This window comes from Zootoca vivipara, chromosome 16 (assembly GCF_965207765.1).
Source record: "Zootoca vivipara chromosome 16, rZooViv2.hap1.1, whole genome shotgun sequence".
Classification (NCBI taxonomy): Eukaryota; Metazoa; Chordata; class Lepidosauria; order Squamata; family Lacertidae; genus Zootoca; species Zootoca vivipara.
In genome coordinates, this window is record NC_142599.1 from 41889114 (window position 1) to 41916557 (window position 27444).

Genomic DNA, 27444 nt, shown 5'->3' on the forward strand with positions numbered 1-27444 from the left:
TTGTTTTTTTAAAAAGGCATTCAACTGCTTTTATTTCAAAGTGGCTGACCAGCATTTCCCAACCCCCTAGAAAGGACTAACTCAAAGCGCGGGACCCGCAAAATGGCGGGGCCAGGAGAGGAGAGGAGAGGGAGAGAGAGAGATGGAGGGAGGGAGAGAGAGAGATGGAGGGAGGCAGCTGGGCAGAGCAATTTCCTTCCGCTTCCTTCCGCTGAAATGTGGCTCCTGACCCCCCTCCCCACGAGTGGCACAGGCAGCGGGTCGGAGTCTGGTTCTGAGCACCCAGGGAAACCGCCAGCAGGCCGGGATCGGGTCCGGAGAAGGAGAAGAGCAGGTCGGGTCGGCCGGCTACAGGCTACGAGAGAGCAGAGGGGGAACATTGCAGTGGGCTGGGCTGGGTGACCCCTGGGGGTCCCTCCCCCCTCTAGGATCCTTCCTTCTCCTGACCCCTGGGCACTAGCAGAAGCCAGGCTGCCTCCGGGTCAGGGAGCCCTCCCCCCTCCTGTTCCCCTGCCCTCACCTCTCCTTGTGGTCTCTGCTGGCCTCCTCCTCTTCCTCGTCCTCATCCTCTTCCTCCTCGTCCTCTTCCTCGGAGGCTTCCTCCTTCCCCTCGCCTCCTGCCGGCGCGACAGCACCTCGGCTGCTGTTCTCCTCCTTTTCCCCGCCGTCCGGGAGGAGGCTGCTGGGCTGCTGCTTCTTGGGCTTCTCCGGCTCCTTGGGGGCGTCTCCCTCACAGCCCTTGGGCTTCTCCCCCCCAGCGCCCTCCTGGTCCTCGCTCTCCTTGGCACGCTTTGGGGAAGAGTCCTGCAAGGCAGACAGAGGGGTCAGGGAGGTTCAGCCCCCCCAACACCCACACGTCTCCCCCAGCACTTCTGTGCAGCTCAAGAGCTGTGCTGCTTCTTGCGCTGCAAGGGTTGGGCTAGATGGCCCCAGGGGTCCCTTCCGACACTACGGTGCCCTCACTTGTAACCCTTTGCACCCCAGCCGGCCGCTGTGAGAGGGCTATGTGTTGGAGGGGTGGGCTCGTCCCCCTGTCTGCCTACCTCCAGGAGGGCCCCCTCTGCTTTCCTCTTGCTCCCAGCCTTCTCGTTCTTCTCCTTGGACTGCTCGTCAATCACCAGGTTCCCCTCCTCATCGCTGCTCCCTTCGGGGGTCTCCTTCTTCTGCCCTGCTTCCGGCTCCCGCTCGGCCCCCGCGTCCTCCGTGGGGCCCTTTTTCTGGGTCGGCTGCGGAGGAAGCGGCAGAAAGCACACACTCAGCCTTAGTTTCCCCACTGGGACTGGAACCACGGAACGAGGCCTCCCATCTCTGGGGCCTCAGAGGCCGGGAAGCCAGCCCCACAGAAGGAGCAGCAGGCCCTGGCTACACCCCACACTTAAGGCACATGGGAATCCCAGGCACTGTCATGTGTTTGGGCCACTGGGAATTTCAGCTCTGTTGGGCGGAGGAACTAATCTTGAGGGTTTTTTGAGGCGTGGCTCCCCACAGCGCACCTGATAGCCGGATGCCTTGACGGTGGGGTTGTTCTCTATCTCCCAGAGGCCTTCGCTGAAGCCTTTCCGCTTGTTGGCCTTCCCAAATTTCCCCTTGCACTCTTCATACGGGAAGAGGTCTTTGGGTCCCAGAAACGCCCTAGGTGGAGAGATAGAGAAGCCGCAAGTCATACACACAAACAAGGGCCGTAGGCTGGTCCAGACTGGCCCCTGAAAACCCCACTGGAGAAGCCTATATGCATGCTAGGCCCCGCTCTAAGTTTCTTTAATTTATGTGTTTCTTTGAAGCATCTGTATGGCCTGCTCCGCAGCCAAAAAATACTCCCAGAGCGGAACAAGGCAGTCCCTGCCTGAACAGGCTTACAGTAAAAGAAAAGGACATGACACACAAGGGAAATGGGATAGGGAGGGAGGAGGAAAACTCAAAACACACGCAGCAATTTTTAAACAGTTGTTTCTTTGATGTGGTTAGGTCTGTTCAGACTGGAAAAGAGCAGAACAAGAGGTGACATGATGGTCAGCTAATATCTGAAGGGCCATCCCATGAAGCCAGCCTGTTTTCTGCTGCTCCAGAGGGCAGAACCTGAATCCGTGGCCCTTGGGGTCCCTTCCAACTCTACAATTCTGATAGGCTTTCAACCTTTTGTCTTACAGCCCTGGCCAGGGGGTGGTGGTGGTGGAATGCCTAAAAAAACAAACTTAAATATCAAGTATTAGCACGCTGGCTCAATATTCAGAATTTCCCAGTGGCAATCATATGCAGCCATTCTCCCATGACACCCCCATGCTGGACCCCAGCCCCAAATCACACAGGAAGGAGCAGCTCCCAAGTCTGATATCCACACACACACACATGCAGCTCTGTTCAGGTGCAGAAGCAAATCCCCCTCGCAAAGGAAAAACTGGCTCCTTCCTTCTACTCACGTTTCATGGGTCCCGAAGAAAAAGACCTGGTACTTGTTGGAAGCCGATTTCACAGCGGACTCTGGCATCTCATCAATCTGGACAGAGAGGAAAAGGAACAAGAAGTTTTTTGGAGTCACAGAATCGTGGAGTCGGAAGGGACCCACAGTTCCCCCTTCCTGCATGGCAGGAATCAGGTTATCCTCTAGTTCCAGATGGGCCAGGCTTGTCCCATCCAGATGGGCCAGGCTTGTCCCAGGAAAACAATGCTTCCACTTTATATGTAACAAAATCATACAAAAGGGTTCTGCAGGTTCTAGTCTGCATTGAAATCTCAAAGTATTTCCTAATTTTATCCACGATAGCTCTGCAATGGGGCTATGCGCCCAATGTCAGATTTTGGGACTAAGGTTGCAATGACTATTTGAGCTGCTGAGATCACAGGTAAGGCCACTTCTTTTGGCAATATACCTCTGCTGCTATCATCAAAAAGATGGAGGCGCATTAAGTCCAGAGGGGAGTCAGAGCTCAACTGTATCGGGTGTGGGGGGGTGGGAAAAGCTGGGCAGACGTAGCATCCCATGAACTGCAAGAGATTTGGAGAGGACAGGTGCCTGGTGTGCAGAAGGTGGGATTATCTCCCAACTGGGAGGCAGCTCTAAATGGGGGCAAAGCCACAGAGAGCTACAGACCGCGATAGAGCCTTTGGGCTCAGAGGCAGTCTATCACAGAGGACCACTGGAAAAAGAAAGGAAAGCAGCAAGCGGGTGGGGAGGGGACTTTGCATCCTCCATGAGGGCTCTGAATTAAGCCGACTGGCCACTGGGGGCACCAGGACATTCTCCACCCCCCCAGGTCTGATCCAGAGGGGTGGGGGAAATAAATATATTTTGGGGATTTAAAAAAATAAGTTATGTTGCTCCGTGTGATCCTTTTGCATTTTTTAATGTATTCCGGCATTTTATGTATTGCAACTTGCTGTTATTTTTTATCAGCTATAGTTTTATTAATGATTTGTTCCAACTCTTCTCTATTATTAATCACTGATCTTTTTGAGTTAATCTGATTGTGTATTACTATATTTCAAATGGATTATTGGACATTAATTCAAAGGACCACATAACTGCAGAGCTGGAAGGGACCCCACAGGTCATCTACTCCAACCTCCTGCAAGGCCGGAATCTCAACTGTTTAAGTTGCTTAAAGTCATATTTTCATATTATGACTTTTTGACATTGGATTGGATCATTGTAAGATATGTGACTTTTATTGCATGTGCTGTTGTTTCTTCGGATTGCAAACCGCCTCAGGTGTGGCAATAGAGGAAGATGGTAGACAAGGTAACACTGAATGTTGAAAGGAAAAGCCCAGCAGTTGGGTTCTGTTTAAAAGGCCCCGTCTTACAGGTTGCTTTTGGGGCAGGGGGATGGTGGTGAGGGCCAGCCTCCCGGGTGCTAGGGAACACACACAGGGAGGGGGGGGCACTGATCTGGCAGGCAGCCACTCTTATTTTCGGCACAGGGCCAGGATTGCAAGGGGACAAGGGCTCCCTGCCCCTGCCCCCTTCTGGCCAATGGTAAGCTCCTGTCTAGACTGCCTCACCAATTTAGCTCAGCAGATTCTGCAGCTGGGGGGGGGGGAGACAGGGATTGGGGGGGCGGCAGGGAGGAACAATGGCCAGGCGGCAACCAGTCCCTGCAGATGGGAGGAGAGGAGTACTTCCAAATTCCCGCTGGATTTTCTTCTCTGCCTAACAAAGGCCATCCAACTCCCTCTCTCCCATGTGATTTTGGCCCTGCAAAGCCACCTGCTGGCCTGGGGCCGCTCTGATCTCCACAGCTGGCCCCCAGGGGCTCCTTTTGCCACCTCCAAATGGACAGGATTTGCACCCAACCATCCCATCACCCCCAGCCAACAGCCAGGGACTTCTGCAAGCAAAGCAGCTGCCCTACAGGCTCTCACCCTAAACACAAAAGCAATATTCTAGTCCTCATTATCCCAAGTGAATGACCGGCTTCTGCACAGGAGGGCAGGGGAAGAGGATGCTGGACTTAGTGGGCCATTGATCTGATCCTGAAGGTTCTTTTTTTAAAAAAATAATTTTTATTGGTTTTACAAAATAAACATAGGAGACACAAATCAAATTCATTCCACCCTCTTCCACCCCCCCACGAGCCCCCTCCTGCCACGAGAAGGTCCCATGCCGGGCGGATAGTTGGAGGTGTTCCATTTTTGTAGTTGGGGTTTATCCCCCTCCCCCTCCTCCAGAGTCCTCTTCTGCCACCAGTGGGCCCCGAGTTACGAGGCAAGACGGAAAAGAGTATCCACCCCCCCTATCTATCCATACGTCTCTACTAGAAAAAAAGAAAACAGAAAAAAGCCCTCCCATCCCTCCCTCCCCCACCCTAAAAAAGAAAAATAATCCCCCCTGCCAAAAAAGCAAAAATAAAAACTAAAAAAGAAGAAGAAAAAGCATAGATAAATAGATAGATAGATAGATATAGATATATCTATTCATTCTTCATAAACATTTTTATATATTGGCCTCCCCTACCTCCCCCCTTCCAGATTTGCATTTTAAAATCTCAATTAGGCAGTTTTCTATTCATATTCCCCCTTCTATTTCCCTATTTCCCAATCTTATTTTTAACATGTTATCCATTTTTTCCTTACTGAGTTCTCTTTTAATATTATTTCATCCCGATGGGTCTCTAGGGGCAAGGGAGGTTCCGAAACAATTCTTTTTCCAATTGTGCTCCCTCCCCCCCAACCCAGGGACACCCCCCCCATCCTGAAGGTTCTTATGTTTGTAGGGAACCTCCAGGTCCAGAGGCAGTCTATCTTGACTCGTAGGTTCTTAGGGGTACTGGAAATCAGGATGGTTGGCTCAATGGGCCCCTATGATGGCCTGCCTGAGGCCTCACAGGGGCATTTGGCCGACCCGCATCTGAAGGAGGGGAGGCAGGAGTCTTCCTCTGACCCAGATGGGTGCTTCTTAAAGGGGGGGGGGTCATGATGCTTAAAAGCAAACATTAACTAAAGCAGGGGTGAATGGGCAGATCCCCAAAGGCCAACAAAGCACTTGGGAGAAACACACACACACACACAGTGCATGATTTGTGGCCTCTGTCTGCCCCTCTCAGGTCCTCAATGCTCCCTCCAGGCACCTGTCATGGATGCTTCAGCTGCCATCCCTGCACTGCAGGGGGTTGGACTAGATGATCCTTTGGGGTCCCTCCCAACCCTACAGTTATGCTGGCAGCCCGGCTTGAGAAATGCCCCTCCCCTCCATATGGGCCTCTCTCTTGCCCAGAGAACAGGCTCCTCCCCCCTTGCTTCTTCCTCATGGACACCCCCTACCCCAATCTGGTGATTGTTAAAAAGAAAAAAGGTTGGAGAGAGACAAAAGGCTTAATCCTGCTCCCAGGTCCCCTGAGCTGTTTCTGAGCTGCAGGAAGAGGCAGGTGCTGCTTCTCCTGGGGGAGGAGGAAGGTGTGGAGGGAAACCCAATACCCCCCCCAACCACAAAGGGGAACAAAGGAGGCTCTCAGAGGGAAGGAGGCAGGTGGGCTGCCAAGAGGAGGAAGAGGAAGAGGCCCAGTGCCTCCAAAGGGCAGGGGGGGTGCAGCCCCCATCCTCAGAATCCAGCAAGAGCCCTGCAGCAGGATCTGGCCAAAGGGGGCCCATCTCTCCCACTGGCCCAATGCCCATAAGAACCTAGGAGTCTAGATCAGGGGTGCCCAAACTAAGGCCCGGGGCCCGGATGCGGCCCAATCGGCTTCTCAATCCGGCCTGCGGATGGTCTGGGAATCAGCATGTTTTTACATGAGTAGAATGTGTCCTTTTATTTAAAATGCATCTCTGGGTTATTTGTGGGGCACAGAAATTCGTTCATATTTTTTTCCAAAATACAGTCTGGCCCCCCTGCTGAAAAAGTTTGCTGACCCCTGGTCTAGATAGACTGCCTCTGGATCTGGAGGCTCCATCAGAACAGGCTGCAGTTGTGTCAGGCCAATGTCTCCTGCAAGAGGCAGCAGTGATGGCTGCCAACCTGGATGGCTTTAAAAGAGGATGAGAAAAATTCACGGGCTCTTGCGGGGGGGGGGCTTCCCTTTAGACCCTCTGGTCAGTCTCTGTGAGGAGAAGAGGCTGTGCCAGACGGGCCGGGTCCTCTTAGGGCTGATCCAGCAGCCAGGCTCCCCTTCTGTTCCTATGGACCTTCCAAGTCCAGAGGCAGTCTATCTGGATTCCTTGGTTCGGAGGGGTGTTTGACCATTGGGAGAAGAGGAGGCTGGAGCAGAGGGGCCTCTGGCCTGATCCAGCAGGCTCTCCTATTGGCCCTGCCCTGCCAGCCTGACTCATGGTGGTGGAGGAGGAGGAGGGGCCGCCGCCACCCTTGCTGAGTCACCGCCAGGAGGCCCCTTCCTGCCTCTCAGCCTCGCTTGGGTTTCCTCAGAGGGAGGGAGGTGGCCACAAGGACCCCAGAGAGTGCCCTTTGTCCCACCTGGGGATCTGGCCAATGGGGCTGGCCTCATTCACCCTTCAGCCATTATCACTAGGGTGGGAGGAGAGGGAGAGGCTGCCACTGAAGGTCAACAATGCCTCCTTCTGCCCCAGAGCAGCTGTTTGGCATGCAGAAGGTTGCAGGTTCCCTCTCCGCAGGCAACATCTCCAGGTAGGGCTGGGAATGCCTCCCCCAACCCAAATCCCTCTAGTGAGCAGCTGCTGCCGGCCAGTGCCGACAATACTGAGCGAGACAGACCCGGAGGCAGCTCCCGGTGTTTGGAACCATGAGGACTGGGACCTTAACTGTGTTTCCAGAGGGAAGGCCACAGATCAGCGGGGGAGCAGACTGCGTGCCCTGGGAAGGGTCCCGGGTTCAATCCCTGATGCCTCCAAATGGAGATGGGGAAAGGCACCCCCTGTCCCACACAGACAGATGAGCAAAGGGGCTTCTGGACCCTCAAGAGCAGTCATGGAGGGCTGAAGATCCCCAGCAGGGCCTATGCAAAGGGACTGGGCACCCACAGCGCCAGCACCTGCCAAGGCCTGGGAAGCCTCACCCACCCCTGAGAGCAAAGGAGCAGGTGCAAAGGTTGGCTGGAATCTGCGGCTGGGTGCAAAGACGGACCTCGCCCAGGCAGGAGTCCTTTCTAAGAAGAGCCTGCTGGAGCAGCCCAAAGGGGGCCCATCTAGTCCAGCCTCCCAAACCAGCCAGAACCTAGGGATCCAGAAAGACTGTCTCTGGACCCGGAGGCTCCATATAAAATGAAGAAGAACCTGGTTCCTCTTCTCACAGGGGCTGACAAGCAGGATCTGAGCACAAAAACCTAGCCTTCAATAGCCCTCTCCTCCTCCCAGAATTTGTCCAGTCCTCTTATAAAACCACCCATGTGGGTGACCATCCCTGCCTCCTGTGGGACGGAGTTCCAAAGTTTAACTCTTTGTGTGAAGGACTTTCTCTTCTCGGCCTCTCTTTGGCTTGACAGGGGAGGGAGGGGAGCCCAGCCAGAGGGCAGAGGGCCAGAGCAAAGCAAAGCAGGCCTCTGCCCTCTGCCCCCCTGGCACTGGCCCCACATTAACACACGCATGCAAGCACACACAGGCCAGGCACCTCTGCCAGGAGGCTGCGCCAGAGGCAGACTCAGCCTGGCAGCAGCAGAAGGAGGCCCATCTTCCAGCACAAATCCAGCTCGGTCCCCCAGGCCTGGCTTTGCCCTGCCAGCCCCATGCCTCTCCACCTGGGGCTTGCCCACTGTGGGGCAACAATGCAGCCAGGCAGAAGGGGGGGTTCCCCCTCCCAAACACTCTTTTCCACCTGAGGTTTTTTGGGGAGCGTGATCAGCATTATCTGGAAAGGGATGGTGTGTGTGTGAGAGAGAGCGAGAGAGAGAGACAGTCTAACAAATCTGTGCAGGTGAGAGGACACCCAAAGGAACACCTGTAACCCGCCCCCCCGGTCTCTGGTGGGTGGCGGGCAATGGAGATGACCATCTGGGCCAACAGGAAAGGCCGGCTAGGAAACAGGTTTCCCTGGCTGGGGGGGGGGGGCAGAGCCTGATTGCAACAGGGCAGGTCAGCAGGCAGGGGCCTTCAAGATGGCCAGCGTGGGGGTGTGGAATGGGTACCGCAGCAGAAAGGGGTGGGTGGGCAAATTGGGGGCCGGAGAAGGCCCTTTCCCCACTCCCTGGTTGATCCCAAATGCAACCAGACCGGACCCTGGATTAACCCAAATAGTAGAGTTGAAAGGGACCTCAAAGGGTCAACTGGTCCAACCCCCTGCAAAGATGAAGCCCGTGTCACTCCTCAAGCATAGAGCCTGGGCACAGGGGAGAGGGAGTTGCTTTCCTTTGCTCTTTGCAAAGGGAGCAGCCTGGAACAGAGGGACTAGTTCTGCCTACTGCTCCAGCTGGGAGCCAAGCCTGGAAACCAAGCCTGGGAACTGGGGTGGGGGGTGGGGGGAGAGCCAGCCTGGCAAGGCGGGTGCCAGGAGGCCCAGGCCATCTCCAGAAACCACTAGCCACCTTTCCAAGTCACAAGAGGGGAAAACAAGCCCTATTTGTTTTCCACCATCTCATAGGAACCTAAGAGCCCGTTTGCTGGATCAGGCCCAAGGGTGCCCATTTACTCCAGTATCCAACCAGATGCCTATTTCAGAAAACCCACAAGCAGGACCTAAGCACCGGAACCCCCCCCCTTCCCACGTCTTCCAGCCACTGGCATTCAGCAGCATTGCTGCTTCCGATTGTGGAGGCAGAGCACAGCCATCCTGGCTAGTAGCCCTCCATGGCCCTCTCCCTCCTGCATAAATTTGTCCAACTCTCTATTAAAGCCACCCAGGTTGGTGGCCATCTACACCTCCTGTGGGAGGGAGTTCCATAGTTTAACTCTGCACTGCAGCAGTCCTGAATCTTCCAGCATTCAGCTTCAGTGAACTGCCCCTGCCCTCAAACAAACCCACCCAAGGCTGTTATTTTATTCATTTTAATAATCAAGCTACTTACAAACTACCCTTTATCAACGGATATCAGAACAGTGAGCAATAAGTATCACCAGAAGTGACCCTATAATAGAAAACAGTCCCAAAACTTCATTAAATGGGTAAATGGATCCATTTACAATGCCTGGGCAATGAGAAATGGGTTTTGCCCTGATGCCCAAAGCCTTGCAAGGTTTCCCTGGCCCTGCATGGTTGGATCCTGCCCCTGATGTGGCACCAGTTCCAATCCTGCCCCCCCCTGCAGACCCACATGTAACTTCTTCCTTCCACTGAATAAATCCTTTTTATTTCAACATGGTTTAACATTCACTGCATTTATATCACTAGGTTGTTCTGCTTCATTTCTTATTAAACTTTGCTTGATTTTGACCGCCTTGTTTATTCCCTTCTTAACCCAACTTTGGGTATTTTAACAAGACATAAAATAATAGCAGTAACATCCATTTTATTTCCTCTCAATCTCTCCAGGTCTTCTGCATTTTCTGCTTTGGATTGTAAGCCATTTGAGGACAGGGACCTGCCCAGTTTTGAAACTCTGCAAATTGTAAACTGAACAGCTCTAATATAGGTGAAATAGGGAAGGCGATGTTAGGTCATCTCCCCATGGAGTTCAGCTCTATAAATTGCATCCTTTTGCTAAGAAACCCTCCAAACAGGTTGATTCGCTCAGCATTGAAACAATGAACATTTTTGAGCTGCCTAAATGGAGACAGTTAAATCAGGTCTGCTGGGTCAAGCTTCTGTGCTCATTTAAAACTTCTGATGGGTTTTTAAATAGACTGTAATTGTTTGGGCTGGTAATGTAAGATGGCCAAGTGTTATAAATGAACAAAATGTATCAAGCACATAGAAAATAGCAGATACAATTGCATCAGGAGGATGCACACGCTAAGTGGGGGCCAGGGAGATCCTCCAGGCCCTGTGGGGCATGAAGCCAAGCCAGGCCAGGGGTCCTGCTCTGCTGGCCTCCATGGGGTGGGGGCCCAGAGGACCCTTTGATGTGCTGAAACAGGAGCACCTCTTGCAGAGACAGCAGGGACCATCTGTGCGGTGGAGGTGGAGGACAGAGCCACCCATCCCCTGATCCCTCCCCTCCCCTCCCCCCAAACCGCAAGGCTTTCCTGGCTCCCTCTTGGGAGAGGAGAGGAGAGGCCTCCTTCCCCCTCCCGCTCCCCTTCTCCTCCAACCGCCAGGCCACAGCAAGGAAGGAAGAAAAGAGGCGGCAGCAGAAGAGAGCCAGGCTGCTTCTGTTTTGTTTTGCAAGAGCGGCAGTGACAAAAGGCAGCCATTCCCAGGCCCTGTGGCAGCAGGGTTTCGAGCAAACGCGGCTGCCGGGTGCAGGCAGAGGCAAAAATGGCTGCACACCAAGGGAAGCCAGCCTGGAGGAGGAAGTTTTCGCTAGGTGCCCATAACTCCCTTGCTTCCACGCCTGGCCCGTCGCAGCAAATCAAGCCATGAGCCTGAGAAGGTTCCCTGGCAAATTAAAAGGCCTGGCAGACGCTGCCATGGGGCATGCCACACTTGTGGCAGCTCCCAGCTCCCTTTGGAGCAGAGGGAGCTGGGTGTCTGATGTGGGGAAACCCAGGCCCCATGGAACGAAACATGGGGGAAAGCACCACCCCAGGAATGGGGGGGGGGCTCAGGACCCCCATGGCCAGCTGCAGCAGCCCCATGGAATGGTGCATTAAAAAAACCAAACCAGGCTTTTCTGAAGTTTAAGCCAGATTATTTTAGAAGTGGAGCTACATTAGCACAAACCTATTATGCATGTCTACTTAAAAGAAGTCTCTCTTAATTCAGTGGGGCTTACCCCCAGGTAAGTGGCTTTGGGTATAGGATTGCAACCTCAATGCTCCTTAACAACCTGGTTTGAAATACCTGAACGCAAAAGAAACACATTTAGGTCATAGCTCATTTCACCTCTCTTGCGTTTCCCGACTAGCTCATTTACTGTTTATCTTTATGTAATGTTTAATCGGTATAACATATAAAAGGAACAGGAGCTTGTCAGTGTAGCCAGAATCTGTGGCCACCTTTCAAGCACAGTGCAGACCCTTTTTCCTCTGTAAGAGAGTGAATCAGCAGCAAAGATGAGACTCTTGAGGTCTAGCATCATCAATATGACACAAGTGGCCGTCTATTATTCTATTTGTTCATATCGCCTTATGCCAAACTAACAGCATGACCATCTACTTTCCTTATCGTGGAGAAACACTCCTCTGCCCAGGACCTACCAGCCACCGTCACTTTTGGAAAGTTCTTGGCACTTCGCCTTCAAGGAAGTGATCTTGCTTAGAATCATAGAATGGAAGAGTTGGAAGGGGCCCCTGAGGGTTATCTAGCCCAACCTCCTGCAACATGCAGTTTCCCATCCAATGTGAAACCATATTGGACCTTCCTTAGTGTCCTTGTATGCAGCAGCTCCCCTAAGCAGATACAAGTTCTGTGATCATATGGGGTTGGACTAGATGATCCTCGGGGTCCCTTTCAACCCTACGATTCTATTAAATTTTGCAGTGCAAAACCTTTGTTGGCTCCGATGCTGGAGAGGTTCTAGAATAGATTATGCTCCTGGGTAGCATTCAAGGTTCAGTTGGGTTGCAAACAAGATACCCAGTTGATGTGCATGCTTCCATTCCAGAACATATACCTATATTAGAGTGGAAAACTGGAAAGTTTATTTGATCCAGGGATTTAAAAAGTGATGCCTTTGGAAGATGGAGAAACACTGAATTAAAATTCAAGGTTCAGTTGGGTTGCAAACAAGATACCCAGTTGATGTGCATGCTTCCATTCCAGAACATATACCTATATTAGAATGGAAAACTGGAAAGTTTATTTGATCCAGGGATTTAAAAAGTGATGCCTTTGGAAGATGGAGAAACACTGAATTAAAATTGCAAACAGCCCTGATGTAAAACATCCCACCCTGATCATTGGAATTAAACACCTATGAAAATGAAAATAAGTTCCTGGGGGAAAGCTCAGCACTGGGGCATATACCCTGCAGGCAAAGGGTGCCAGCTGCGACTCCTGGCATCACCAGGAAGGGCTGGGGAAGCCTGCCACTCAAAGACCCCAAAGAACATCTGCCAGTCAGTCAGATGAATGGCCCAAGTCAGTATAAGGCAGCTTCTCATGCTCCTCCCTAAATTGGCCCTTTATCCGAACACCCCCAGATGATGCTGAACTCCAACTCCCGTGGGACCCAGTCAGGATTGGCCCAAATGCTGAGGGACTGTGAGTATTGGAACCCGTTGTGCAATATCTAGAGAGCTCCAGGACAGCCACCCCCATCACAAAGTTTTAGGCTAGAAAGGTCTATTCCACTCTCTGTATAGGAAGCTACCTTATACAGGCTGCTGGTCCATCTAACTCAGTACTGCTTATACTGACTGGCAGCAGCTCACCAGGGCTTCAGGCATGGGTCTCTCCCAGTCCTCCCTGGAGATGCTTAGGATTGAACCAGGACTGCTTGGCATGCAAAGTAGGTGCTCCAAGCATCGAGCTGCGACAACTCAGATATATAAGCGAGGAGGCAAACGGCTCCTTAAACCAGGTTTACAGTCGCCAAAATGGAATGTCTAGTTGCCATTTTGGGGCCAGATGGCTGGTTTCCAAAATTTGTTCCTATTGTGCAGATAAAATATAACAGACAGAATTCTACAGGATGTGTTGTTAGTGTGTGAAAACAGGAAAGGCCCAAGGATCCTCAGATGGTGAGAGTGTCAGGTGCCATCCTGATATCCAGGCATCTTCACTTGGTCACAAGTGGCCAACAGCCAGGTGCAAAAGGTGCCTGGCGAATTCTGAATGCTGAGCTGTATCCCTTCTGCAAGAGGAAGATTCTAGTCCTCATGATTTCCCACAAAAGTCTGGTTTAGTCAGGCATTGGGGCATCTAGTTCAGTCCTGTCCACATCAGGGACAGTGCTCCCATCATCCCTGATGACTGGGCATATGGCACTGGCTGACAGTAGCTCCCTGCGGGATTTGGGCCAGGACATAATGTAATTAACAGCCAACAGCAGAGAAGTTTTGGAGGGGTATACATGGAGGGGTGGGTGTGACAAGGTTTTGGCAACGTTGCTGGAGCTGGAATATTTAATTGATTAAAGGCAGGCACCCCCTATAGCCTCTTAGATGCAGGAGGGGGATCCTAGATTCACAGGCAAAACACACAAAGTTGATGGGCTGTATCCAACTTTAGCCACACAAATATTTACGAAAATATATGCAGATTTCACTGCTCACACCAATGGTCATTCAAGGGCCATGGAGCCTAGTTATAGGCAGGTTTACTCAGAGATAAATACAAAAGTGTTTCTCTCACAGCAATAGACCCATAGAATTGTTTAGTTCAGGGGTAGGCAACCTAAGACCTGGGGGCCGGATGCGGCCCAATCGCCTTCTCAATCCGACATGTTTTTACATGAGTAGAATGTGCCCTTTTATTTAAAATGCATCTCTGGGTTATTTGTGGGACATAGGAATTCGTTCATTTTTTTATTAAAAATATATTCCGGCCCACCACGTGCTCTGAGGGGCGGTGGACCGGCCCATGGCTGAAAAAGGTTGCTGACCCCTGGTTTAGTTGGAAGAGACATGACACAATTAGAAACTCAGATATATAAGCTAGGCAACAAATGGCAACTTAAATCCAGATTGCGTTTGTTGCAATGGAATATCTATTCGCCAGGGGGCTGGACTAAATGACCCTTGGGGTCCCTTCCAATGCTACAATTCTATGAGCTCAACTACATCACTTGATTGTAGCTTCCTCTTACAACAATTCATTGTCCCAGTGTGCAAGGAGGAGGAACGCACACGGTGGAAATGGAAATAACTATTGAGTAAGGCAGAGGTTTTTAAACCTGTCGCCCGGAAATCTCCACATGGGCACAACTGGATCCACACCAGTAGTAAAACGTGCCTGGCTAATTTTGAGCACTGCCTGAGGATCATCTAGTCCAACCCTTTGCAATACAGGAATATGCAGCTATCCCGTACGGGATCCAAACCTGAAACCTTGGCATTATCAGCACCACACCCGAATTTCCCTTTTTCTCATTTTGAGAAAAAAACCAAGCTTGCAGCCCTCATGGTTACAGGAATAAACAGAAATAATTAAACAACTACAGGCGCAACAGGTAAAAACAAGAAGACACACATGTACTTATACAGAGCTTTTTAAAAGGGCTTGACAGACTAAAACCAAACATTATGTCAATAATTCTCTTAACATTCCTGTAAGGTAGGCTGGTATAACTCTGCACTATTACAGATGGAGGGAATGAGAGGTTTAGCTTTTGGCTAATGCTCTTGACCAGCGTTCGAAACTCCCGTTGTTCTAGGTGCCTTCTGTGACAGGGAACTTCATTAACGTGCAGTACCGCGCCTAAGATTTCAGATTAAAACTGCCACGGCTGGAACGAAAGGAGGACCTTTTTCTGCCTCCCCACTTCCAACCACTCCGAGGATTGGAGAAGGGACCCTCATAAGAATATTAGGGGAGGCGGGCAGGGGAGGTATGGCTTTGTTTTTTTGCAGTCTTCAGATGAGGACTAGACCATGTGAAAAATGAACATAATATTTTAGCTGCAGTTCATTCATGGATATAAATTCCACTGTTGCGCCCATAACCTAGGTTTAAGGTGCCATTTAGCTCCTAGCTTTCATATCTCAGTTTCTAATGCTGCTCTTGACCCAATAAACACTACTCTCTCTCTCTCTCTCTCTCTCTCTCTCACACACACACACCCTAGCGTAGGTACTGTATTCTCATTCAAAATGGGGTGACACCCTAGCCAAATCCAACTGCCATAAGCAAAGGGAGTAAAAGGGTCTTTAGAGGCCAATGCAGCAGCTCATATGCTTTTTCTAAAATCATGCAGGGGAACTCTGCAGCAGCACAGGAGGTCTGTGTGAGAGTAAAGTGCTACCCAAAGCAACACAACATCCAACATGGAACAACAGTATTTCTTCTAAAAAGCAACTAACAACTATTATTTTCATAAATAAATAAATAAATAAATAAATAAATAAACAATAAAACACAATGGGAAGGTAGTGTATACAGTACTCTCCTTCCTTGGAGGTTTTTAAATAATAATAATAATAATAATAATAATAATTATTATTATTATTATTATTAATACTCCACCCATCTGGCTGGGTTTCCCCAGCCACTCTGGGCGGCTTCCAACCGAATATTAAAAACAGTACAGCATCAAACAGTGGGGGTGGGTCCAATGACCCCTAGGGGGCCCTTCCAACTCTACCATTCTATGATCTAACTCAACAAAAAAGGGGGTGCGGGGTTGAAACAAACAACAAGGCCAGCAAAGAAAGTTGTTCAAAGAAAGTCAACTGAAACAAAATGCTCCATGATCTGTTTTCGAGAAGTCTGCAGAGAAGAGGCCCGGTGGACCTCTCTCGAGGGGGATTTCCACAGCCTTGGGGCCATGCCAGAGAAGACCCTGGCTCTGAGTAGAAGCCAGCTCCGCACCAATATAGGATGGAATTTTGGAACAGGGAGATCTGATGTAAATAGTGCGGGTAGAAACTTGGTTCTTTTGGCTGCTGGTGGGAGGAAGCATCTGACCTCTGAAACTGCATTCCTGCGACAGACACATCAGTGTCACCTCTTGCATGCTAGCCTTCCTCATTCACAGCCCAGGGTGGCTAAGAACACCCATAAAAAGAAAAGAAACACCACAGCTTGTAGTAAACGTAGCCTATGACAAATCAGTGGGAATTCAACAGAAAGGGTTGGAATCATAGAACGGTCTGGTTGGAAGGAACCCCAAGGATCATGTAGTTCAGGCATCCCCAAACTGCGGCCCTCCGGATATTTTGGCCTACAACCCCCATGATCCCTAGCTAAGAGGACCAGTAGTCAGGGATGTTGGGAATTGTAGTCCAAAACATCTGGAGGGCTGAAGTTTGGGGATGCCTGATGTAGTTCAACCCCTTCCAATGCAGGAATCTCAACTAAAGCACCCCTGACAGATGGCCGTCCAACCTCGGCTTAGAAACCTCCAAGGAAGAAGATCTCACCACCTCCAGAGGGGGTCTGTCAAACTGTATCCAGTGTTAGTCCTACTCAGAGTTCAACTCACTGAAATGAATGATAGCGACTTAACTTGGGGCTGTTACGGTATTTTCAGAGGGTTTGGACTTAGTTGGGTACAGCCCACCCAACAACGTTCTGGATCAGGAATGGCCAACATGGTGCCCTCCAGACAATGCTGGACTCCAATTCCTATCAGCCCCTGTCTGCCACCACTGAAAATGGTGAGAGATGATGGGAATTGTAGCCCAACAACACCTGGAGGGCATTATGACCAGTGTTTCTCATACTTGGGTCTCCAGATCCTTTTGGACTACAACTCCCACCATCCCTAGCTAGCAGGACCAGTGGTCAGGGATGATGGGAATTGTAGTCCAAAAAACACCTGGAGCCCAAACTCTGGGAAACACTGTTTTAGGTTGAATGTACTAGGCAGCAGCCAGGATTTAGCAAGTGCTGCAGCCACTTGGGTTTCTAAGCAAATAACTGGACGCTTTTCAATCCCAAAGAATTCAGCTCCTCAGTATGCATATTGCTCTAATTGCAAGCAATTACAGTAATTCTACCGAATGAATGACGACAACTAAAGGAAGGGCCTCCCGTTCTCCCCAGAGCAGAAACCGGGCGCAGGTGAGGCGGCCGGGCCCGCGCGGAAGGAAAGGCGGCTGCCTGGAGCAGGCCTCACCTGCGCCTCGTGCTGCAACCTGCCGCCTTGGCTGGGCAGTGCGAAGCTGCTCCCGGGACCCGCCTTGGGAACTCCCGGCCACGAGGGGGCTCGGCTTCGCAGTCACACGCGGAGGCGCCCCGGCGAGGGGGCTGCCCGACTTCCGAGCGTAGCCCCCCTTTCTCCTCTCCCCCATGGAAAAATCTCTGAGCTCGAAGAGCCGCGAGGTGCCCCTCCGCCCGCCCATGGACGCAACCCAAAAAGCCCGCGCGGCGAGGCCGAAGGGACCCCGCCGCCAGGCCCTGGAGGGCGGCTCTGGCTGGCAGCGCCGGCATGGTGTTCATCTGCGGCCCGCCAGGGCGCCCGGCCGCGCGGGACCTGCTGCTTCTCCCGCCGCCGCCGGGCCACGCGGCCTCTTTCCCACCCCCTCGCCGCCTGCCCGAGGCCCGAGGGACGGGGGCGCCCTCGCGGGAGCAGCCGAACCCGCCCGAGGGGCCTGCCCGGCCCCGCGCTGCCTTGGCGGCGCGCTCCGAGGCCCCTTCCCTCCCCCGCCTGCTGGCGCCTTACCCGGGCGGGCCAGTGCGGGTAGCCCTTCATCTTGGCGAAGACCAGGTCGCCGCACTTGTACTCGCGCTGCCGGTTGGAGCGGGACATGGCGCGCCGCGAGGGCCGGCGGGCGGCCTGCCTCTGCCTCCTCTCTGCCTGGCGCCGCCGCCGCCGCGAGCGAGACGGCGAGGAGGGAGAGCGACGCGCCGCCGCCTCCTGCTGCTGCTCCGCCGCCTCCTCCGGCTGCTCCTCCCGGCGGGCGCTGCTCTCCGGGCCGCCGCCGCGCAACAGTTTGGCTGCCAGAGGCGCGCCAAGGGCTCCCCGGGGGCGCTTGTTTGTGTTTGAAAAGCGGTGGCGAGGCTGCCGAGGGAGGCCGGGCTCCGCCTCCTCCGCCTTCGCGCTCGCCGACCAGGCCGCTGCCTTTCCCCACCCCCTGGCCGCAAGGAGGCGGAGGCGCCGCCCGGAGAGGGCGCCCCGAGAGGCGGGCGGAGGAAGGCAGCTCCGCGGGGAACCTCTCCAGGCCTTGGGCGTCCCTCCGGGATGGCGCCTGTCTTCCTAACCCCGGCGAGGCGCGGAAGAGACGCGATCCTCACGGCCGCCTGCGCGACGCCCACGTGGAGCCCTTTAGGCCCTTGAGGATACCCTTTCGCTTCAGACGCGATTCTTTATTGTCAATCGCTGGTCGCGATGGGATTTGTATGGCCGCCTTCCTGGCGGAACCAAATCGGCACGACAACGGGAGGGCGAGACTTGGGTGGCCAGCAAAGCGCGGGGTCTGCTCGTTTTTAATAAAGGGTAGATGGCAGAGATCATAAGGGGTTCGGGAATATGAACCGCCAGGCCAATTTAAAAACCAGCAGCATTGCACGAAGTCCCAATGGCCGAGTCGAGGCTGCCTCCGACTCGAGGGCGCCTTTCCTCCACCAAGGCGCCCCAGGCGGCTGACAAAGGCGGGCTCCCTGCCCCGCCCCCCGCGGCCATTTTGATTCCTCTCGCGGCAGGTTTGAGCGCGGGTGGGCGAAGTGCCTGATGGGAGCCGTGACATTCCCTCCCTGGAGGTCGGAGGCGAGGGAGGAAAGGGAAGCTGAGCAGACGCCAACCAGGACTCTCCTTCCCGGCAGCCACCGCGCACCACCATGCCGGTGGCCCAGCGGCTACTTCCGGCGCGACTGCTCCTGGGAGTCGTAGTTTCTCCCTCCCTGCTCCCGTGCTGAAGGAGGAAGAAGCGAGAGCCCCCGCACTGCCTCCTCCTTCCACGGCGGCCGCCATTGCCCGGAGCCGAGTCGGAGGTTGGAGCGAGTCGCCTCTGTAGAAGGAAGGAAGAAGGGAAAGAGGGGGCGGGGGGAGCCCAGAGCCCGCCTCCTCACCCGGCCTTCCTTCCGGCAGCGGGGGCGTTGCCATGGCGACCGCTGCGGCCTAGCGGGCTTCACGCTCAAGCGAGCGCGGCCTAGTGCGGCGGGCGCAGCCTCGGCCTCGCGTAGCAGGAGCAGCCGGTGGTAAGGAGGGGGAGGCCATGTCCTTAGTGGCCTACGCCAGCAGCGAGGAGGAGGAGCAGGAGGAGAGCGACGCGGCCGAGGAGGGAGGAGGAACAGACGGCGGCGACGACGAAGAAGCAACAGAGGAGCAGGAGAGGAGCCGGGAGCTTGGCCGGCGAGGCGGAGGCGACCGCGGACTCTTCTCCGCCCTCCCGCCGCCCAAGGCCGGCGCGGGCTTCGCTTCGCAGCAGCAGCAGCACAGGCCACTCACAGCCGGCCTTCCACTTCCCTTCGCTCCGCGGCCTATCTCGGCCTCGTCCCCGCCGCCGCTTCTGGCCCCCGCCGCCTCCGAGCGGGCCCCGGGCAAGAAGAGGAAGCAGCCCGTGCGGATCGCGGCGCCTCATCTGGGGGACGTGAGTGTCCTGGGGGCCCTTGGTAGAGGAAGAGCGCAGGATCGGGCCTGCTTCCTCGGCAGGGAGTGAGAGGAGCTCGAGAGTAGACCCATGGAAACGGGGGCATGGTGTCACTGACGTCCCCGTTAGGCCCTGTCCGTTCTCGTCAGTGGGTCTCCTCCCGAGTAGGACTGGTGTGCAATGCAGCCCAGAGGGTCTCATGGTAGCACCTTGAAAAAAATATGCTTGGAGTTGACCCGACTCTACTGGCATCTTCCCATCTTGCCTCTTCTTCCTGCAGGAAACATATACAATTTAAGAACTCGCTATTAAATCAGAAAGCAATTTTTAATACTTTAGCATTAGAATGATAGAGTTTTAGAGTTGGAAGGGACACCATGACTCATCTAGTCCAACCCCCTGCAATGCAGGAATCTCAGCTGGAGCATCCATGCCAGATGGCCACCCAGCCTCTGTTTAAAAACCTCCAAGGAAGGAGAGTCTGCCACCACTTGTGGGAGTCTATTCCACTGCCAAAGAGCTCTTACTCTCAGAAAGTTCTTCCTGATGTTTAGTCAGAATCTCCTTTCTTGTAACTTGAATCTATTGGTTTGAGTCCTCCCCTCCAGAGCAAGAGAAAACAAGCATGCTCCCTCCATGTGACAGCTCTTGTTGAAGATGGCTCTCCTATCTCCTCTCTGTCTCCTCTTTTCAAGGCTAAGCATACCCAGCTCTTTCAACTGTTCCTCATAAGGCTTAGTTTCCAGACCCTTGATCCTCTTGGTTGCCCTCCTCTGCACACCTTCCAGCCTGTCAACATTCTTCTTAAATTGTGGTGCCCAGAACTGAACACAGTAGAGTGTGGTCTAAGGCAGAATAAAGCGAGACTATTCCTTTCCTTGACCTGGACATTAGACTTCTGTTGATGTAGCCTAGAATAGTGTTACCTTTTTTTTTTGCTGCTGCATCACACTGTTGGGCCATGTGATCTACCAAGACCCCATGATCCTTCTTACAGGTACTACTGGCAAGCCAAGTACCCCATCCTATATTTGTGCAGCTGGTTCTTCCTGCCTAAGTGCAGAACCTTACCTTTGTCCTTATTGAAATACATTTTGTTAATTTGGACCCAAGTGGGGTCTTGTCCTACTCAGAGGAGACCCATTGTGACTGACAGTGGCTTGCAGTCTATTGCTAGAGTATCTGCTTTACATGCAGAAGGTCAGAGGCTCAATCCCCAGGGGTGGCTTCTCCAAGTAGGACTGGGAATGTTGTGTGCCAGTCAGTGTATATGAAGGGAGATGGACCAGCCGCCTGGCTTGGTAGATTGCAGCTTGTTAAAAAGCAGAGGGAGCAAACATGGGCAAGTGGTGAAGAGTTGATGAACTCAAGCCCCCACCCCCACCCGCACCTCTCTGAACCTGCAATGGGAGCTGCCCAGCCACTGATAGGTTTTGTGAGAACTTGGGAACCTTCTGCTTTTTTTGGAATCCAAGATGCTCAGCACTCTGCTTGGCTGGAGTGTAAAGGTTTGCCTTTTGTAGTCCGATTCCTTCCTTGACCTTTGGGTCGCACTTCTGAGCCAAAACAGGAGGGCGAAAAGAGCCAAAACAGGAGGGTGAAAAGGGAAGGCTGTGGTGATAAGGGCACTGGCCTCAGGGAGTGGGGCTGGTGGAGGAGCTCACTGGGCCTTCTTGCAAAGCTCCACACAAAGACAGCTGCTGTTTCTGCTTCCTAGGAGCTGCTGGGTCTGTCCTTATCACTTACTTGCAGCAGGAGGGAAGGGAGGAGGAGTTGCCAAATGTTTCTTCCTATCCACGCGAGGGAGGGGGGAACCTTTTATTGTTTTGTAAATAAAATTTATGTGCGCCCTTCTCATGCATAAGTCATCCAAGGCCCACAATCCAAACAATACTTGGGTTCTACTTAGTTAAGTTAGAGTAGACCAGTTGAAATTATTGGACCCTATTTAGTCACATCCATTAGCTTCAGTAGGCAACTCTGAGTAGGACTAATGTAACATAAGGAAAAGCTGTCCTGCAAATATACATAGGTTTTTGCAGTCCATATGCCTAGCAGTGTTAAGATTTGAGTGAATTAAGTTGAGAGAAGGATTGTTCACACAATTTCCTGTGTAAAAAGCTATTTTGAATCCAATACAGATCTGGACTGGGACAGAGCTAGACATATATATTAGTTGAAAATGTAGAGACCTTTTGCACTGTCTACCTCTGTCCCAGTCCGAATCTGTATTGGATTCAAAATATCTATCTATCTTTGCCCTGACAGAGAAATACCACTGGGTGCGACAGGGCCTTTCTGGTCTCTTCTCCTTGCACTCAGTTCTGCTCTCTCTTTCTCTCTCTCAGTCGGATTCCGAGGAAGATGAACCAGCAAAGAAGCATCCCTCTTTCCAGGTGAGGACTTGGGCTCGGGCAAGTAGTGCTCCTGTAAAGCGGGGGGGGGGGGGGAGAGCGGAGCACCTTGCTTTCAGTGAAAAGTGTTTGCTCCTAGTCAGGCAGAGGCCCCTGGGGTTGAGTTGCTTCCCTGGATAAGTCACGTTAGTGAAATCTCACATGTGAAACAAAGTTCAGTCGATCAGTCACTGCAGGCTTCATGGACAGCCACAGTTCATGTCTTTCTATGAAGGCATAGCTAGTTCCTGCTTGGCTCCTTCCCTGAGGCAGGTGGCGGCAGCAAGCTGTGTGGCCTGACTTGGTGTTGCTTCGTGGTGCAGCTTCCTGGGTGAAGGAGGGGCTGCTGTGGCTCCCACAGTCCCCTTGCCAGCAGGCCCAGGTGGATGTAGTCCTTCTTGGCCCTGTCTCACTTTCCCCTATGTCTTCCCACCCTCCAGGCCCAGAGCGAGGGCTCCGGCTTGTCTGCTCTACTTCCTCAGCCCAAGAACCTGACGGTGAAAGAGACGAACCGGCTGCTGCTCCCTTATGCTTTCTCTAGGAAAGCCGCGGCTGCTGCCGAGAGCCCCCCGGAAGCCAAGCCTGCCAAAGGTCCACCCTCCTCCTCCAAGCCAAAGCCTCTCCTCAAGGCACCCTCGGCCGTGACAACAACCACAACTCCCTCCCCATCAGCCATCAAGGCGGCCGCCAAGAGCGCCGCCCTCCAGGTGACCAAGCAGATCACGCAGGAGGAGAACGACAGCGACGAGGAGGTGGCCCCTGAGAACTACTTCTCCCTGTCCGACTGGAGTGATGCGCCAGCCCTCAGTCCAGAGGCCTACACCTACCCTGGTCCCTTGGTACCGGACGATCTGCCCCCTGGGACAGAGCCGGACCCTGAGCCTGAGAGCCAGGACGCAGCTGCCAACGCCCCGCTGGAGTTCAAGACAGGGCCGGGGGCCGGCTCGGCTACCCACGGATGGGCTCCAAAGCCTGGTGAAGACTATGCGCTCTACCCTGGCTGCAACGATGCAGGCGGCCCCAGCCCCTACTACCAGGTGAGAGGGGCAGCGTAAGGAGGCTCCTTCTGCAGCTGGTGGGTTGAGCCTCAAGGATGGCATTGGCACAGTGGGAAGGGCAAGTGGCTTTCGGGAAGGAGGCTGGGATGGGCATGGGGAGCTGGGATGGGGGGTGGCTTGGGGACAGGTGACAGGCAAAGTGGCTGGTCCTACAGTAGATTCCTCTCCTGGTGCTGAGGAGATCCTTTCCCCCACCTGGCTTCCTCTACAGCAGGATTACTACAGCAGCAACTACTACTCGGACACAGACCCGGAGCTGGGCCCGCCCCAAGAGATGAGCAGCGAAGGCGATTCTTCTTCCTTCGTGGACGATGAAGCGGTGAGAAGCTGCTCTCAGGGCCCCCTTCACTGGTGGGGTGGGACAGGGCACCCTCTCCTCTGGCTGTGGTGTCCCTCCCAGCATTTGGGGGTGAGGGGGTCTCTGGAACTTGGCAGGGACTGCAGAACTTGGATTCCAAGGCTGCCGGGCAGGTAGGGACAAGCAGCCCCACCCAAGAGGTGTGGGTGAGGGTCTGACATCTCTGCTTGACTTCTAGCTTTCAGCAACTCTAAACAGGACCTTCTGCTTAGAAACTGGGGGCAGGATAGGACCCAACCCCCCCCCCAGAAGTGGAAGGTTTTGTTCTCTGGTCTTATGAAAGGATGGCCTCACCCTCCCACTTCCCACCCCCATTTCTTTCCACTGAGTGAGCAGAGAGTGTCCCCCTCCCCCAGAAGTGAGGGTTAGAGGTTTGTTTGGGACTGCTCAAAGGAGGCAGCTCATCTGCATCCACTTGCTCTTCCACAGGAGGTCAAGGGGAGGGTTCTGGTTGGCTGTGGACACCGCAAAAGGGGCTTCTGGGTGTTTCAGCTGCAGCCCAGCCTCAATGGGCCTGGGATTAATCGCGTTTGGGATGCTCAGCAGACTGAATCCCTCTTTCCTCCTCCCGTCCCTTGCTCAGTTCAAGCGTCTGCAAGGCAAGAGGAACCGCGGGCGAGAAGAGATCAACTTTGTGGAGATCAAGGGGGATGACCAGCTGAGCGGCGCCCAGCAGTGGCTGACCAAGTCCTTGACAGAGGAGCAGAACATGAAGTCCTTCAGCAAGGTGAGGGGGGCCCTCTGTCTCCTCGCAGGGGGAGCCTTCCCTCTCCCCTCCTGCTCTGCTGGTAATCACAACTCCTGTCTCTGTTTCTTTTCAGAAAAAGGGGGAGCAGCCCACGGGGCAACAGCGGAGGAAGCACCAGATCACGTATCTGATTCACCAGGTGAGGCTGCTGAGGTCCCCCCTTCCTGCCCCCCAGTCACCCTACCGTAGTCTGGGCCTTGTGCCCTGGAAGCCACAGCAGTTGGCAAAGTGGGTCCTCTTCTGCCCTGCTGTCAAGATCCTGCCCAGGGCTCCTGCGGGGTTTGCTCTAGAGCAGGGGCCATGGGCCATCCATGGCCCACCAGACACTTTGCCAATTATTTTTATTGATTTTCCAAACTATTAAAAATTAGACTCTTTGGGACTGCAACATCCACCATCACCTCCAAGCTGACCGCTGGGGCTGATGGGAGATGCACTTCAGCATCCTCTGGGAGGAAAATCATGTGTCCTGCCAGATGCTCAGCATTGCTGCCCTTTTATGGCTGAAGTCCAGAAGCCCCAAATGAAGCCCTGTTTTAAAGAGTGGGTCAGGCCACTGGGGCAGTGCGGGTGTCTTGGTGTCTGCTCTTGGTGGTGTGGGTGGAACAGGCGCCCTGCCAAGCGAAGGGCCCTGCTTCTGAGCCTCCGTCTCCCTCTCTTTCTGGGGCAGGCAAAAGAGCGCGAGCTGGAGCTGAAGAACACGTGGGCCGAGAACAAGCTCAGTCGGCGTCAGACGCAGGCCAAGTATGGATTCTAGGGCCTGCCTGCCTCCTCTGAGCCCCTCTAGGCAAAAGCTGCCAGCCCCAGACCACGTTGCGTGAAAGGAAGAGAGGGGCCTGCGGAGGGAAGAAGGGCGTGAGGCTGTGCACCTTTGTGGCCACCGCTGCCTTTCCAGGCAGGGATCTTCAGCAGAGGGATGCAGAGGAGTGCTCTGGCCCCCCGAGAAGGCCCACTAGGCTGCCTGGCACCCCCAAGCCCCTTTTCTTTCCAGTAGCCAACGTGACACGGACGAGGCCCACGTCAGCTAGGGGGAGACCAGCGTTGCTCACTCCCTTGGAACTGCCCACCTTGCAGGGGGGGGGGCAGCCCAGGTAGTCCACCCAACCACGGGTGCAGGACTGTCCCGGAGTGCTCTTCTGTAGCTGCCCCCCACCCGGTTCTTCTGGTGTCTCTGTGTTTGTGCTCCAGACCATTTGCCTTCCCATTCCAGGCTGAGGAGAATTCTCATCTTCTGTGGGTTTGGGGCAGCCCCCTCCTTGTTTCTTGTTGGAAGCTTTCCTGGCGGCCTCCTTGATGACAATGTTTGGGTTTCAGCACAAGACAGGGCTGGAAGGTGCGTGGCCTGTGATCTCTCCCCCAAAGCCATAAGGACACATCACTGTTAACAGCACGTGGGCTAAGTGCTAGCAGGATCCATGCACTTCCAGGAGGCTGGCTGCTTTGCAGGGTCCCCCAGCCCAGGGTGAGGGCGGCAAGCGGAGCCTGCCCCAAGGCCTGCGGCATCACCCACCCTCTGGGCTTCCACCCCTCAATGAACCTGGGCTTCCCACTCTCTTGGCTTCTGGGGCCTCTGCCCAGACCCCATTGTGACTGTGGGGTGGGACCCCTCTTGCCACCCCTCCCCTCCCTAGATTCCAGGTGGGAGGAGCCAGGCGGGGAATTCTGCTGGGGCACACACACTTGCTCTCTTTCCTTGCCGCTCCATCTCAGATTCTTCTGCTGCTGGGCCTCATCAAGCAGCCCTCAAAATCCCCGGCCTTCTGGTCTCACATCCTCCATCGTGGGATTGTTGTGTTCTCTTCCTTGTTGTTGTTGTCTTTCAAATTGGAGCCCGTTTTCCATTTTGGGAGGGTGTGTCCCCTTCACTGTGGCAGAATTTCTGGGTGAATGATGATGTCTCTGTATTTAGGGTATTTTTTTTTCTAAACAGAAACAAAAAAAAAGCAATTTCTAGTTTATTTCCCTTAACATTTTAGTACTTAGAAAAGCCTCTCTTTTTTCAGTATTCCAAAATAAAGCTCTCATTCAGTAATTTATTCGTTATCTTATGAAACTGTCTGGAAAGAGATTTTATAAAAGAATAAAGCTTTTAAATGAAATTCCCCTCCTTCCCCTCTCTCAGAACATTTTAGTATGGTTTGTTTGGGCTCCCCTCAGTCTCCACCCTCATACTCCCTTTGGACTCCTTTTCCTCCCTTTCAAACCAAGGGACCTCGGGCAGCTTCTGTGTTCCTGAGGATGCTTCATGCCTCTGAAGGGCTTGCAGGGTAACAGCTGGGCCCCAATGTGGGGTGGAGAAGCACCACCACACCACTTTGAGCAGTCATGGATTTCCCCCAGGAATCTTGGGAACTGTAGTTTGGCCAGGGCGCTCATAGCGGTTGGGAGATCCTCTGAGCTACAGTTTGCATTTCCCTCTCCCCAATGAATTTTGTAAGTTTTATCTCTGTGAGCAGAATAGGGTGCGGGAGGTTTCTCCTAACAGCTCACGGCACCCTTAATAATCAACGCCAGGAGGCTGTGGTTGAATCTCTCCTTCTGGCCCAGGGGCAGAAAAGGGGCAAGGGCATGCAGTGCCTCCTCTTCCCCATTGCTCTCACCCATCCAGCCCTGAGAAGCCGTGTTCCTTCTCCTGTCACCAGCCACGTCTTGGGGGAGCGTCTGCCTTCCTTCCTGTCCGTTCTGATAAGGAGTCCCAGCCAAGCAGAAGTGGGCAGCAGGCGCTAGGCCAGTTCAGCCGGATTAAAAATAACTCCTCTCCTGCCCCAGGTCAGGAAGCACTAGGAGGTGTGCAAGAGCAGCAGGTTGGGGGCTGGAGGAGGCAGCCAGAGAAGGCACAGTGGGCCAGCTATCCCACTGGGCAATGGGGCTCTCTGGGCTGGCTCAGACACCATTTCTGAACTCCTGTCACTGCTGTTCAGCTCAGGTCCTGCTTCTGGGCTTCCCCTTAAGGTCCTTGTGGTTGACCATGAGAACAGGATGCAGGCCTTTGGCTGGGTCCAGCTGCAGCCAGACTCCTCTTATGTTTTCTGCCTGTGTAACAGCAGCTTCACCTTGCCTGACCTTAGCCTGGATTTTTCAAAGCTGCAGCTACAGGAACACAAAGACAGAAGGTAATGGCTCTCCAGCATTATCCAAAATGCTCCCCGAGAATTGAGGATGGGATTTCTGCAGAAATCAGAGCAGCCCCAGCTCAAGGAAACGTTTCTAGCACTAACTCCCCACCCCACCCCCTTGGTATTCTGCAGTATACTACTAATCTTGAACTGCCAGGGCTGGTTACTCTGCAGACAGCACTTTCCCAAGTTTGCTACAGCTACCA

At 53.6% G+C, this 27444-nt stretch overlaps 2 protein-coding genes across 3 annotated transcripts; one reads left to right on the plus strand and one right to left on the minus strand.

Moving 5' to 3' along the window:
• HDGF (heparin binding growth factor) lies at positions 1-18666 on the minus strand. Its single transcript, XM_035135912.3, has 6 exons — positions 17699-18666; positions 2418-2494; positions 1494-1632; positions 1044-1226; positions 521-804; positions 1-355 (listed from the first exon to the last, which is right to left on the minus strand). The coding sequence occupies exons 1-6, from the start codon at positions 17783-17785 to the stop codon at positions 349-351; spliced, it is 777 nt and encodes a 258-aa protein (XP_034991803.1). The 5' UTR covers positions 17786-18666; the 3' UTR covers positions 1-348.
• Positions 18651-26221, plus strand: PRCC (proline rich mitotic checkpoint control factor). 2 transcript variants are annotated; one of them, XM_035137256.3, is made up of 7 exons: positions 18651-19565; positions 21914-21961; positions 22399-22995; positions 23228-23335; positions 23958-24101; positions 24196-24261; positions 24793-26221. In XM_035137256.3, exons 1-7 carry the CDS (start codon positions 19191-19193, stop codon positions 24877-24879), a joined length of 1425 nt encoding a protein of 474 aa, XP_034993147.1. In that variant the 5' UTR covers positions 18651-19190; the 3' UTR covers positions 24880-26221. The 2 variants fall into 2 exon arrangements, with proteins under 2 accessions (XP_034993147.1, XP_034993148.1); XM_035137257.3 differs by having other exon boundaries at positions 18926-19565; positions 23231-23335.
• The last annotated feature ends 1223 nt before the right edge of the window (positions 26222-27444 follow it).

Excerpts from the sequence above, each read along its gene's own strand:
- HDGF (XM_035135912.3), bottom strand. The coding sequence starts at position 17,785 with ATGTCCCGCTCCAACCGGCAGCGCGAGTACAAGTGCGGCGACCTGGTC. Across the intron at positions 1,633-2,417 it reads TTCTTCGGGACCCATGAAAC|GGCGTTTCTGGGACCCAAAG; the intron begins GTGAGTAGAAGG and ends CTCTCCACCTAG. Across the intron at positions 1,227-1,493 it reads TCAAGGCATCCGGCTATCAG|CCGACCCAGAAAAAGGGCCC; the intron begins GTGCGCTGTGGG and ends CTTCCTCCGCAG.
- PRCC (XM_035137256.3), top strand. The coding sequence starts at position 19,191 with ATGTCCTTAGTGGCCTACGCCAGCAGCGAGGAGGAGGAGCAGGAGGAG. Across the intron at positions 21,962-22,398 it reads AGAAGCATCCCTCTTTCCAG|GCCCAGAGCGAGGGCTCCGG; the intron begins GTGAGGACTTGG and ends CCCACCCTCCAG. Across the intron at positions 24,102-24,195 it reads ACATGAAGTCCTTCAGCAAG|AAAAAGGGGGAGCAGCCCAC; the intron begins GTGAGGGGGGCC and ends GTTTCTTTTCAG.